This window comes from Mchenga conophoros, linkage group LG2, assembly GCF_057382185.1.
Source record: "Mchenga conophoros isolate Kocher_MC1m ecotype Shallow Benthic linkage group LG2, M_conophoros_male_GT1.1, whole genome shotgun sequence".
In the NCBI taxonomy this organism is placed as follows: domain Eukaryota; kingdom Metazoa; phylum Chordata; class Actinopteri; order Cichliformes; family Cichlidae; genus Mchenga; species Mchenga conophoros.
Window position 1 is genome coordinate 3,757,117 of NC_140527.1, and position 13,162 is coordinate 3,770,278.

Here is a 13,162-nt window from a genome sequence, read left to right on the forward strand (position 1 = left end):
AAAAAAATATTTGGGTGAATGAGAGAAGTTGTATAAAGAGCTTTGAGTACTTAGAGTAGAAAAGTGGTTTATAAGAACCAATGCATTTACCATTGCTTCTGTTGTGGAAGTTTTCCATTTAAATAAAGCCTGCAGACGAGCGGTGAGCGGTAGCTAACATTCTTTAATCAAACACACAAAGAACAGACAATCAAGCTTGATGAAGTCCCTGCATGACCGCGGGACAGACGGTCAGCAGAGTCTCCCTGCACCCAGCATGGCTCTCAGTTAAATACCTTCTCCAGGAACAAAAGGCAGTACACAGCTGTTTCACACCTTAAGGTTCACACTCCCTTGCTACCTCCCAGAGTCCTCGAAGAGACAAAAGTTTCTTCCTGTGGAGTTGTCTGCTTCCTCACAACTTCCTTACTACACCCCCACCATTTGTCTTACTGTATGAGTGTGAGACTTGTTAAAATCCAGTGGCACCAAGGCATCATACAATAAAATAATGTGATTAATACATAAGTAAAAGAAATTCCTATACACTTCACAAGGACAGAAAGTCACCACCAGACCATGTGGACGCTGTTAGATTGGACTTTCACAACTCTCAGTGTAAGCCACCTGTACTGCTTTCACTCATGTTGGTGCAATGAAACAAACAGTAACTGAACTAAATGCATTTTACTTTGATTCACTGCACCAACATACATGTCATTACTTAGATGTGTTCACCAAATGTCCCCTTACAAACATACTATGCCACTTATATGGAACAAAAAAAGAAAGGATATTTCATTACAACAAGATGCATGAATGATGCAGAAAACGTCCTTTTAACTGCTCACTGTTGCACATTTCATTGTCTTTTGTACAGATGAAAATAGCTGTTCGCTTTGTATAATGTTAAATCTACAGACTTGTATGACATGTGAGTCACCTGGCTGAATCCATCCATATTGTTCAATAAATCTGAAGCTTCTTTAACGGCGGGACATGAGACAGGAAGTAAGAAAACATGACAGAGAAAAGCAACAATCAGACCACAAATGATCACACCACGATAGGAATGTTAATCTTTTCAGTTCTTAGGTGTATATCGACACATAATAAAAATAAAATAAAATAAAACATCCCCAGCAGGTTTCATAATGATCTAAATGCAACTTCAGATGAACGACAAAACATTACATTGTATCATATTTATGTTACAAAAATTAAGCTAAAATGCAGAATAAAAGACTTTGAATCCTTCCATAGGATATATTAGGAAAAGTAGAAGCAGGTACTGAAATTGATCTTAAGCAAGTTTGCTACCTCTATAAAACCAAAGGCCATTGAATTTAAAGAGGGTATACTTTGTTACTATAGCTGTATGCAGAAGTAAACATTTTCATCATCAAGATGCATTTACTATAAAACACATTTAAACTCTAATATATATATAGAAGAACAGCAAAAACCCTACTATGTCTAAGCAAACATCAATTAGGTAATTTCATATCAAATACTGGTAAATATGCCTAACCGAAGACAAACGCCTCGGCAGCTGTATAGATCTGCTCCTTCTTCATAGGTTTTGCATACTTTTTTGTGCATCCATCAGCTTTCATTGTGGTAAAAACAACAACAGAAAACATCCATCTGTCCTTATTCTGGGAAAACAGAGTAAATATAATGTATTAGAAATCTCAAAATATTAGAAAAAACAAAAAGCTCAAAAAGTTCTTTACCTCTTGTTTCTTCTGATCAGTAAAACATTTCCTCTGGATATCAGCTTGAATATAGAAGATACAGGTAACAATTAATATAAATGTAAGATTTATGTGGTTCTTTTTCATAGAGAACAATGCAATTTGAATTACCTCTGCAGTGATCACTGTTTTTCTTGATCATCCAAATGAGAGCAACTATAACAATCAGACTTATAGCCAAGACAGTGCACAGTAGAAAAATTGTGCTGCTGGCCGTCTGTGACCACACTCTGGTTTCTGAAACAATATTAAAAGTAAAAACTCAAGTTATGTTGGACAAACACTAAATTGTGTTTAATATCACCTTCAGATTAGATTACTGTTAATGTAAAACCAAAGTGAGTCAATATTTAATATTCAAACTATAGACTGATGTTCTGGACTGGAGAATATTATCATTCATTAATGTGATCACAGGTACCTCGACTGTCCAGTTTTGTTCCATTTCCAAATAATATTTCTCCACATGTGGCCACAGCACAGTAGTAAGTCCCAGAATCAGAGGAGCTGATGTTCTTAGACAAGCGATAAACACAACTCTGCTCAGTCTCAGATCTTTTCTCACATTCATGATGTCTGTTTCCAGCGGTGTATATGATGCCAGGATGAGATGTATTTGCTTCCCTGAACCAGAACACATTGTGACCTCCTGGACATGTCTTTCTGTTAGAGCTGGAGAGGACTGAACACTGAAGAGTCACAGAGTCTCCTGGATGGACTTTCTCCTTAACAAAAGTGTAGTTTGATGTTTTCTGGGTGTTTCCTGATTAATAAAAATGTGTTAACAAAGCACATTGTGAAGGATTCATGTACTGCATCTATAAAATGTGTCTTTAAAATGAATTAGATGCAAATTAAATGTAAATTAAAATACATTTGTATGAGTATATTAACTGTTTTCTGATCATGCTTTTGACAATTAATAAGCTGTTGTTATAATTTATACTTTACAATTTTACAGACTGAAGCATGTGGCAAAACTCCATGAAAGAAGCGCACATCATTACCTTTTACTAACAAATACGTCCCGGTCCATTCAGTATTCCTACGCCATTCTGTGAATCCACAGTGATAGATTCCCTCGTCCTCTCGATTTGTCTTCAAAATGGTCAGGTTGGTAAAGTGTTTATTATGATTTACCTTCAATCTGGAGTTATTAAACTCAGGTGCAAAGTCAGGTGTTGTAGATTCCCTTATTGTCCAAATTACTTTCAGAGTGTCCCCGGCACGCTGCTTGTACCAGTGGACTTCTTTACGAATGGTCTCAATCACAGGCAGTTGACATGGGATGGTTACAGTTTCCCCAAGTTGAACTGAAGTTACTGGAACAAGTGTATCTAATTTCATAGAAAACACACAGAAATCTAAAACATTAATTCACAATGACACAGGAAAACCACCAAGCAAACAGCATGTATTCAAAACGAAATCAGAAAAAGCACTTACATCCTTGATGGAGAAGAAGGAGCGTAACCCATAACACGATCATCTTGACATGTCTTTTGTTATGGACTTGTAGGTATCTCACTGTTTGTAGGAGGTACTTGGACCTTTTATGTCAAACTGTTACACTGATCTGATTGGCTGATTGGTTATCACAGAATATATAGATCAGAATCAGAGAATGAAGTGAACTTCCTGTCACTTTGTTTCATCCAGGTCTTTGAGGAGTAAAGCGTCTGTTGCTTAGCCATTTCGTCACTCATTTTAAGCATAATACAAGGCATTTTTAAAGTTTTTCCAGCAAGTTCTCCAATGATTAATTTGTCATTTGTTTCTACCTTCTGGCAATAATTCATTTCAGAATTTCTAAATAGACTTCTTGAGCTTCTTTCTACTTTAAAATGTTTAAAATGTTTATCTAGGTATGTAAGTGGATTCAAGTCCTATCTGGGGACATCTTAAAGCTTTGCTTTGACCCAGTACATGTTTTTATTTTCGCTTCCTGCCTGGTTAGGTTTAGGCAGTAAAACTAGGTTAGGTTCTGCATCTGAACAGACCATTTTACACCACTAAAATGTTTTAGAAAGCTGTTTCTTATGTTAGCTGAGTTATTGTGCACTACACTATCAAAAAGCAAATGCATTTATTTTTATAGCAGTTATAGGTCCCTTTATCTGGCAGCATGGTGATGTGGTAGTCAGCGCTTTTACCTCACAACAAGAAGGTTCTAGGTTTGACTTGAGACCAAAGCCTTTCTATGTGGAGTTTGCATGTCCTCTCCGATTACACCTTACTTTCATTGTCTTAGTGGAAGTAAACAGATGGACATATCTTCCCCAGCAAACATTTTGTTCCATTTACAACAAAAAAATAAAGCAAAGTGTCAGATATCCAGTGATATGGCCCACAAATAACTACATTTACCAAATGTTAGGGAAACCTTTTTTAGGCAATTTAAAAAAATAGCTGATGGATCAGATTTTTTGTAGGTCAAGCTCTAATAATGTTATGCTTGCTCCATGCAAGGCTGTATAGCTCCAAGTTTTACGTTATAAGTAGCAACTGCTAAGATTGTGAGTGCCAAAACTGATTAAAGGAGCATCTCCAAAGGAAGTGACAGGTGACAATGTAGAGCAGCGACCATAAAAAATCTATAAAATTTGCATTTCAACATTTCAGGTGGCTGCAGCTGAAATATTTGTTGGTTACATGAAGGTAGTGGGTCTAATGTTAATCTCTCGCAAATTCAAGTAGGTGATTACAATGAGATTGAAGAATGCCATTGATTGATATGTGAGAGGGTGGTAAATGATATGTGAGAGGGTTACCTAGCTAATCGTAACTCGGATTGTCCCCTAGTATGTTTTCACAAAAAAGAAACCCAAAACAGCTATGAAAAAGGTGTGATTTTGCATTCTCTTATTATCTTATATATATTGGTCAACAAACTCAGTATTGGTTCCATTTCTGTTTGTCTTCTACATACTTCAAAACAATTCTAGGTCATTTTCCCTATAGACGATCCTGCAGTGCTGTATAACTGACAGCCAGGTGGAGGAATGCCGAACATTAGAGGAATATTTTGGGGTGTGCCTTGAGAGAAATCATTTAATTCTACACAGGGATAAAATCAAAGGATTAATGTTCAACTTCAAAGAGAAGAGTACTATTATAAAGCCCTTGTCATCCTGGAACAGGATGCTGACGTCAGGGAGGAGTCCTCACCTGAATGTCCACTTCAACAACGAACTGAACTGGAAGACCAATGGAGAGGGTAAATTTAAAAAAAAAAAAAAGGTAACGAGTGGACTGCATTTTATGTAATTGTAGGATTTACTGTATCAAAAACCTAAAACTGGTCTGCCTGAAATACTTTGCGACATTTTTCATTTCTGTCGTTTCTGCTTTTTATTGCACTTGATCAAAATATTAAAATACTCGAAATCTTGTCATTTGATCTTTTTCCTTACAAAGGACAGTTACAAACTCTACATTATCAGAGACAACCCACCCAGTCTGCTTGTCAGTTATTTAAGCGGTAAGATACAGTTGCACCAGTAATGGTTGTGGTCACACTCTCTATCCTCTACGCTTACTTCAGAGCGCCACTCTCACTGTGTCACAAAACACACACCGATCTGGAGGTGTCACATAAACACACTGACCTGAAAGCTTCTTCCTCAACAGAGATATATGTGCCAAAGTGACAGAAAACCCAAAAAGCAAATAAAATGCTGCATCTCAAATTCAAGACTGAAATATTTGTACAGACAGTAGAAAGATTTAGGTAATAAAACAAAAATATTTAAGAATCAATCAAGCAAGGCTTTATTCGCCACGTGCAGGTTCCCCTGCAGTGAAATAGGACCCCTGCCCCCCGACCACACACAACACAGACATCACATGGGGATATGGGGATACAGGTCGGAGATCGGTAGCGTTACAGAAAAAAAACCCACTGAAATATACACTACAATGGGAAAGTACAAGAGGAAAAAAGAGACTTCTACTCATGCTGGGCTCCTGGGAGGACAGCATGAAAGTCATTAAAAATCCATGCTGCACAATCATTTCACCCTGGAAAAAGAACAATTCAAAGAAATAATTAAAGCCAGCACTCCTGGCTAAAAAAATTCTTACATTTTTCAAAATCTGTTGAAAAATGTTGGAATATATTGTTAAAGAAAAGCATAACATTACAACTTTGCACTAGTTTCACTTTACCTGATGTTAATGACATAAATTCAAACATATCAGGTTTTCCAGTTGAACTCGCCTTTTCCAGTCACTTTTTATTTTTAACAGAATGGGAAGACAGCAGGGGAATGATGCGAGCATCCATGTGGTATGCACTTTAACTACTTTGACTTTTCAGTCATGGTGTAATCAGCTTCAGTAATGTCTGTTTTGCACTGATTTCTTAAGTACTGGTTTCAATATAGACTTAAATGAAATGAGAAAAAAGAAATAAAAACTCATCATAAGACTGCACTAGAAATGTTGCAGTATGCATGCGGTCACATTTTTATAGATAGAGGTATAGAACAGCAACACATTATAGCTCATTCGCTTTAAGCAAATATCCACAATGTTATATGACATAAAGGGATGATGGGGTGGTAAACAGATCTAATCCAGTCCAAAAGCCTTGACAGCCATGTAGATCTGCTGCCGCTTCACTGCATCCTGTCTTTTGTATTTGTCAGCCTTCATCATCGTAAACACAACAGCAGAAAACATCAATGTGTCCTTTTTCTGGGAAAATACAAGACAAAAATATTATAAACATTAAAACTTGAAAATCTAACACACTCTACCATTAGGTACTTTACCTGTTGGCTTTTCAAATCACCAAAGTTTTTCTCCAGGACAGCAGCTTGAATATAGGACATATAAGTAATTAATGCAAATGTAAGATTCATAACATCTAGAACTCTGAATAACTCCAACTACCTTTGCAATAATCACTGTTGGTTTTCTTGATTGTGTAAGCGAGGACAGCAATAACAATCAGAACCAGTACAGGACACAGCAGAAAAATAACTGTTGTGGCACTCTGTGACCACACGCTGCACCCTGGGACAATATTAAAAATAAATATATGACAAAATTAAAGTTACACAATCACTTATTTTTCTGATTTTCTAAACAATAGACAGAAAGAGAAGCTGAGAGAGAAACTGGTACCTTGAATGTCCAGTTTAGTTCCTTTTCCATACAATATCTCCCCACATGTGGCAACAGCACAGTAGTAAGTCCCAGCATCAGAGGAGCTGATGTTCTTAGAGAAGCGATACGCACAGCTCTTTTCAGTCTCTGATCTTTTCTCACATTCATGATGTCCGTTTCCATTAGTATAGATAATACTAGGATGAGATCTATGTGATCCTTCTTTGAACCAGAATACCTCAAGACCCCCTGGACATGTCTTATTAACTGAGCTGGAGAGAACTGAACATTGGAGAGTCACTGAGTCTCCTAGACGGGTGGTCTTCTCCTGAACAACGGTATAGTTTGATATCCTCTGGGTGTTTCCTTTGGAATATGAAACCGCATTAACAAATGATACTACAAAGAAAATTTGTATATATATATATATTTCAAATATAACTTTAGCTGTAACATTCAGTCTAACGATTACAATGAATATATTTAGATGCATTTGGATTTATACAGAAATTTGAGAAATATAGATGATGTCCAACTGGGAAAGAAAAATCGTACTTAGAGATAACATTTCTTAACATTTATGAAGTGCATTTCTAACATCTTAAAATTGCATGAAAGGAAATCACATTATTACCTTTTACTAACAAATATGTCCCCGTCCATGTAGTATCTTGGAGCCACTCTGTGAACCCACAGTGATAGATTCCCTCATCCTCTTGATTTGTTCTCAAAATCGTCAGGTTGCTAACATTTTTATCATAATCAGCCTCCCATCTTGAGTTATCAAATTCAGGTGCAAACCTAGGTGTTGCAGATTCCTTTAGTGTCCATATTATTTTCAGAGTGTCTCCAAGACTCTGCTTATGCCAGTGGATGTCTCTGCGGCCAGTCTCAGTCTTGGGTAGAACACATGTGAAGGTTACAGGTCCCCCGAGGTGAGCTGTAGTTACTGGAACGAGTGCAGCTAAATAGAAAACGAAAATCTAAAAGTCAGACAAAGCAATGCAGGAAACAGCTTACATGTGTGGGAAAAAATTGTATAAACACTTACATCCTCGATTAACAAAGAGCAGTGCAATCCATAATCTGATCATCTTGTAAAGGCCTTGTGTTATGGACTTAGGTGCTTGACTGACTGTGGGAGGCATTGAAACATGGGCCCTTTATGTCACCCTTCAAATAGATCTGATTGGTTATCTCTGAATACAGATTCAAGAGCTCTCCCTCTTACATTGGTTGCATCCACGTATTTGAAGAGCAAATTAAATGTTTCTCATTCAGTCACTCATTTAAATTATAATCTAATTCATTTTCTATTGAATGTTGTGTTTCATCATTGTTCCATTTCTGCTTGGTTAGCTTTAGCCAGTAAAACCAAGTTAGATGCTGGATTTAAAAGGAGCTTTTTATACTTAAAACCCCTCAGAAAGTTCTGTTTTTTATGTTACCTGAGTTACTGTGCGCTGAAGACACAAGCAAAGATTTTATATGCATTTATTCATACAGATGTCAGAGGTTGCTTACTTTACAATTGGTCAATCACATATTGCACAAATTATTCTTTTTGTGAAGTCCCACAGCTAGACTGTATTCTTTGTAATTCTGTGAAAATATGAAAACAAATGCATAGATCTTTTTTTATTAATCATATTAGATCACATAACTCCATCTTACTAATCAGTCTAAAGTCTTCAGATGTTGGGTACTTTGGTGATTAGTACTTCTGCCTGACATGAAATAGGTTTTGGGTTTCAAATATAGGTTGGGGCCTATATCTGCATGCCCTCTCTGGATACTCTTGCTTCATCCTCCAATCCAAAGACATGAATGGTGTTAGGTTAATTGGTCATTCTAAATTCAGTAACACGTGTCAGTGTGATAATGAGTGGTTGTCTCCCTGTCACCCATGTAAAAGGCTGTGTCCCAATTAAGAGACTGCACGCTTTAAGTACGCATTTTAAGTGCGGTTACGTCACCACCACGCGACGACGGCTGTCCCAATTCGAAGTGTACTTCAAATGCATACTCCAAATGCGCCGTCGATTTCCCCAAATTTCAAGCGTGGTCCGGTGCACGCTTCGTGGTCCCATATATCCCACAATTCATAGCGCGGCGGTGGGTGTGGATAATTTTGCCGCAAAATACGGCAGAAGGGAGCGGCCGAAGAGGTTGTTTTTTTTTTTCAAAACTTTATTGAAATTATAAAGCGAACAGTCAGTCATTCCAGTTCAATTTGTACAGTAGACATACAAGGCAAATAAGAGTAACAATATACAGTACAATGAAATAAGAAGGATAAATAAATAAAGGATAAAAAAGAAAAAAAGAAAAAAAGGGGGGGGGGGGAATGTGACAGACTTTATAACAACTTTGTATTTGAAAGTTGTGACAGCTCATTCGTTACACATTTCTGAATGAATTTCAATCGAGGATAAACCTTTTATATTGGAAGTTAATTTAAGAGAGTTCGAGTAATATTCAATTTCAATCAAAAACAAATTAAATGATGGGGTTGAGTCTTGAAATTGACATGTATGTATATGGAATTTCCCTAATAAGATGGAGCGGCCGAAGAGTGAACTGTCAAAAGTACTGAATATGACGTCACTTATTTATGTGCGAATGTTTAATTATTAAAGTCAGTCATATATCCACAAACACAACAAGCTGAAAGTCAGTGATATGTGTGTATATATATATATCATAATAATCTGACAATAATATAATATTGGCCATATTATATTTACATTACCACAGTGAGATTGCTTTAGTCTCGTGAACAACATTAACTAATTGTTATTTACTAGCTAATCTTAAATGACTGTTCAGCACAGAAATGAAGCCCAACAATCATGTTTTACAGTCCCGTGGTCTCAGCCTCAGATACTCAACTAATCAAAGTGATGTCATGACAAAAATGAATGACTTACAAAACATTTTTCTCCTTCATTTCTGTCAAACAAAGCTGTATGTAACGTGTCTCACGGTTAGTATCATGGTTGCTAGCCAACCTGAACAGCGCGACGAAGCGTATACCGTCCCATTTCACAAGCCTCTCACTTCCGCACTTCTCGTACTTATAGTACGCACCGTACGTAGTGCGCGTAGTGCGCGTACTTCAAGCGTGCAGACCCTGAATTGGGACACAGCTAAAAACTGGCAACCTCTCCAGGGTTTACTCCACCACTTGCCCTGTGACAGCCAGCCTCCTGTCACCCTGAAGTAACTAAGTGGAAGAAAACGGATTGATGGATCTTAAAAAGGCTAATTTCATAATCTTGTTTATTTGTAGCAAAATCAAACAGGGTATTTATGGCATGGCTACCATAATCACCATACAGTGATATGGTGGCCAATATAGCCAACATGTTCAAGTTGAGCCTTCACCGCAGTAAAAGCACAAACCAACAGGTGGCATGACAGTGGATATAGCCATCTTGTCAAGTGTGGTGGTGTGGATACAGGACACAAACGCAGGGCTCTCTCTGCAGAATTAGGGATTTTATTTACAGTGAAACAACACTGACGAAAAGTGCAACAGTCCTCTATGTGTGAGTTCCTTTTCCCCTTTCGTGCTCACTCTCCGTTCCCCTGCTGTGACGTCTACTGTGTCCATGGTGAGTGGTGTTTATGTACAAAAGTGCTCAACTCCCTCCACTTGTGTCTGCAAACTAAACAAGCAAACGATGAGTACCTGCCAACTCCACTCTGAAACTCTGTCATACACTTGTTGATGACTCTCAACGATCCAGCTTCGACTGAAGCTCAGCTCAGCTGTTAAATAACTCTTCACATGGGGTTGATCGGCAACAGCTAAGTGTCAGTAACTTTCAAGTGTGGCTGGCTTGGCAGTGGGAAACTCCCTGAACCTGACATCTCCATAAAACCGCCGCACCTCTCCCCCCACCCCCCACCCCCCCCCCCCCACACACACACACACACCAGCTCGCACACGGGAAACGAGGGACGGGGAAATGGCTGCGGCAGGTCACTCAGCGAGGACTGCAGCCATGACACATCTTACAGATGCTGTAATTTGTAAAGACTAATACCGATAACTCAGACAATATTTTTAAACTGCATTGTCATATTATCTTAGTAAATAGTTAACACATAAATGTTTGGAAAATCTGTTTCTCTAGTCTACAAAAATAATCAGATTTTTAAACCACCCAACAGCAATATGTGTATAATAACAATGAGACAGAAAATAATCCTAACCCGATTTTTAGTAGGGGATCCTCTCCGTTATTCTATTGAGCACATTCCAATTATAAGCAGCAACTACTAAGATTTAGGTTACCAAAGGCAATTAAAGAAGCACATGGGATGACACGACAACAAGCAGAGGAAAACACAGGCTTAAATACACAGAGGAGTAACAAGGGAAGGAGAAACACATGGGGAACACAGCTGGGAGAAATCAAACACAATGAGATGCGGAGGAAGCAAAACTGAATAAACGAACATAAGATATGAGACTACAAAAGGTAAACAGGAAACATGAGACTGGCCCAGAGACATGGACTTGACACTGAGACAAGAAGACATGACAGGGGAGACAGAGATTACAGAGAAGTACAGAACACAGAGATTTTACAGTATAACAAGCTTAATCTCCCCTGCCTGAATGCTTTACAATTTTTGCTGTTTTATAATGCACTTGACCACGATATTAAGATTACATTTTCAACTTTACTGTCACTTGAACGTTGTCATTGTGCAAAGAGCAGTGATGACAAACCCAGCCTGCTTGTCCGTTACTTAAGCAGGAAGAGATGCACTAGTATACAGAGCTGAGGAGGTGGTTGTGGTTACACTCTCCATCCTCTACTCTCACTTCAGAGCACCACTCTCACAGTGCAACATAAACAAACTGACCTGGAAGCTTCTGGTGTAATTGAAACATATGTACCAATGTATGTAGTGATAGAGCAATGTGATGTGAATCATAGGAGAACGTGAATAAACGAGCTGAGACTTCAATCTGTATATCTGTACACACAGTGGAAGATTTAGGTAAATTTACAAAGACAGAAGAAAGAAAATGTTCAATCATTTGAATGACGAAAGAAAAAGAGAAAATATTTAAAGAGCTAGTCTAACTACACTTGCTGCTTGACAATAAGACAGTTCAATCAAGTAATAACCTGCAATTTCCTGAGACAGTCCTGTGTCCAGCCTATGCTTACAAATGTAGAGACAGCTGCAAACAAGAAATGTAACAACTGAAAATATACTTTAAATAATATAAATAAAGACTGAATAAAGGCTCAGACTCTTATGTCTATCATCTCCCATGTTGTAATAAGTATTTTGTTTCTGTGCACAAAACTATTTGTACATGACGGATGCAAAGATGAAGATAAACAGAGTTGATGCACAGAAGCAGCATTGCTGTGTTTGGACTTTTCTTCCTGTTTTCTTTTTGGTTTCAAAGAGCTGGTCTAGTAGCACTTTATGTATTTTTAAAAGAAAAGTGGAACGGCACTATAATAGTAACTACGCTTAGCTTTTACATCAATACAAGGAGCTGTTAGAGCATGTTTGAGGAAGGCACACACAGAGACCTGCTTAGTCATGCTGCAGTTCTTGATCACAGTCTGTGTCTGCAGATATACAACAGTTACAGTTTTTGTGGTTGATTTTCTTTTTTAAAAGACACTTTAAAAAATATAATAAGCACATTAACGTAGCTGAAATGATCAGTTCTATTTGTTTTTTATAACTAGTCTGTTTAAGTGCCTTAAGGCTCGTCTTGCATTTTATCTAGGGAGAAAGCTCACAGTGATATCTGTTGTGAGTGAACAGATTCAGTGTTTGTTCAAGAGGCAGAGAAATTGGCCATTACAACGTTTGTCTGTCAGTGTATCTGATGAATGTGGCTTTGCTTGCTCTTTTCTTTTGACATGCAAAGGGGCATTCACTACAAGCATAAGACATAAAAAGATAGAATATAAAGACACTTATAGCTCAGATTCTAGTGTTTTTTGCTTGTTTATTTGCTTGTTTTCTTTTCTAAGCAGCAAAAAATTTAACACCGTCTCAGCGACAATTCACACCAGTATCAGTGCTCTATCAAACAGACCTACCTTTGTGGTTTTGGCTACATTTTTTATTGTGCTGCTAAGCAAAGAAGAAGATAACTTTACAAACAATGAATTTATTTATAATTAATATTTACAATAGATTTATACCATTAAGGTTAACAGAAGTGAATAATAAGCAAACTGACCAAGGCTAAATTACAAACACAAAACTCCACGCTCTGGCCAGAAGAAAAGTAGCGCTAAGCTATAAGTTGAAACAAAACT

General features: G+C 37.6%; 2 protein-coding genes across 2 annotated transcripts; both read right to left on the minus strand.

Annotated features, from left to right (window-relative positions):
• Positions 1-232: 232 nt before the first annotated feature.
• LOC146581533 (signal-regulatory protein beta-2-like) lies at positions 233-3,249 on the minus strand. The gene is made up of 6 exons (XM_085283492.1): positions 3,183-3,249; positions 2,744-3,073; positions 2,158-2,499; positions 1,848-1,973; positions 1,716-1,759; positions 233-1,637 (listed from the first exon to the last, which is right to left on the minus strand). The coding sequence occupies exons 1-6, from the start codon at positions 3,223-3,225 to the stop codon at positions 1,506-1,508; spliced, it is 1,017 nt and encodes a 338-aa protein (XP_085139618.1). The 5' UTR covers positions 3,226-3,249; the 3' UTR covers positions 233-1,505.
• Positions 3,250-5,605: 2,356 nt separating this feature from the next.
• Positions 5,606-7,971, minus strand: LOC146581534 (signal-regulatory protein beta-2-like). The gene is made up of 6 exons (XM_085246672.1): positions 7,900-7,971; positions 7,483-7,812; positions 6,867-7,214; positions 6,633-6,755; positions 6,512-6,555; positions 5,606-6,434 (listed from the first exon to the last, which is right to left on the minus strand). The coding sequence occupies exons 1-6, from the start codon at positions 7,940-7,942 to the stop codon at positions 6,309-6,311; spliced, it is 1,014 nt and encodes a 337-aa protein (XP_085102798.1). The 5' UTR covers positions 7,943-7,971; the 3' UTR covers positions 5,606-6,308.
• Between the last annotated feature and the right edge of the window lie 5,191 nt (positions 7,972-13,162).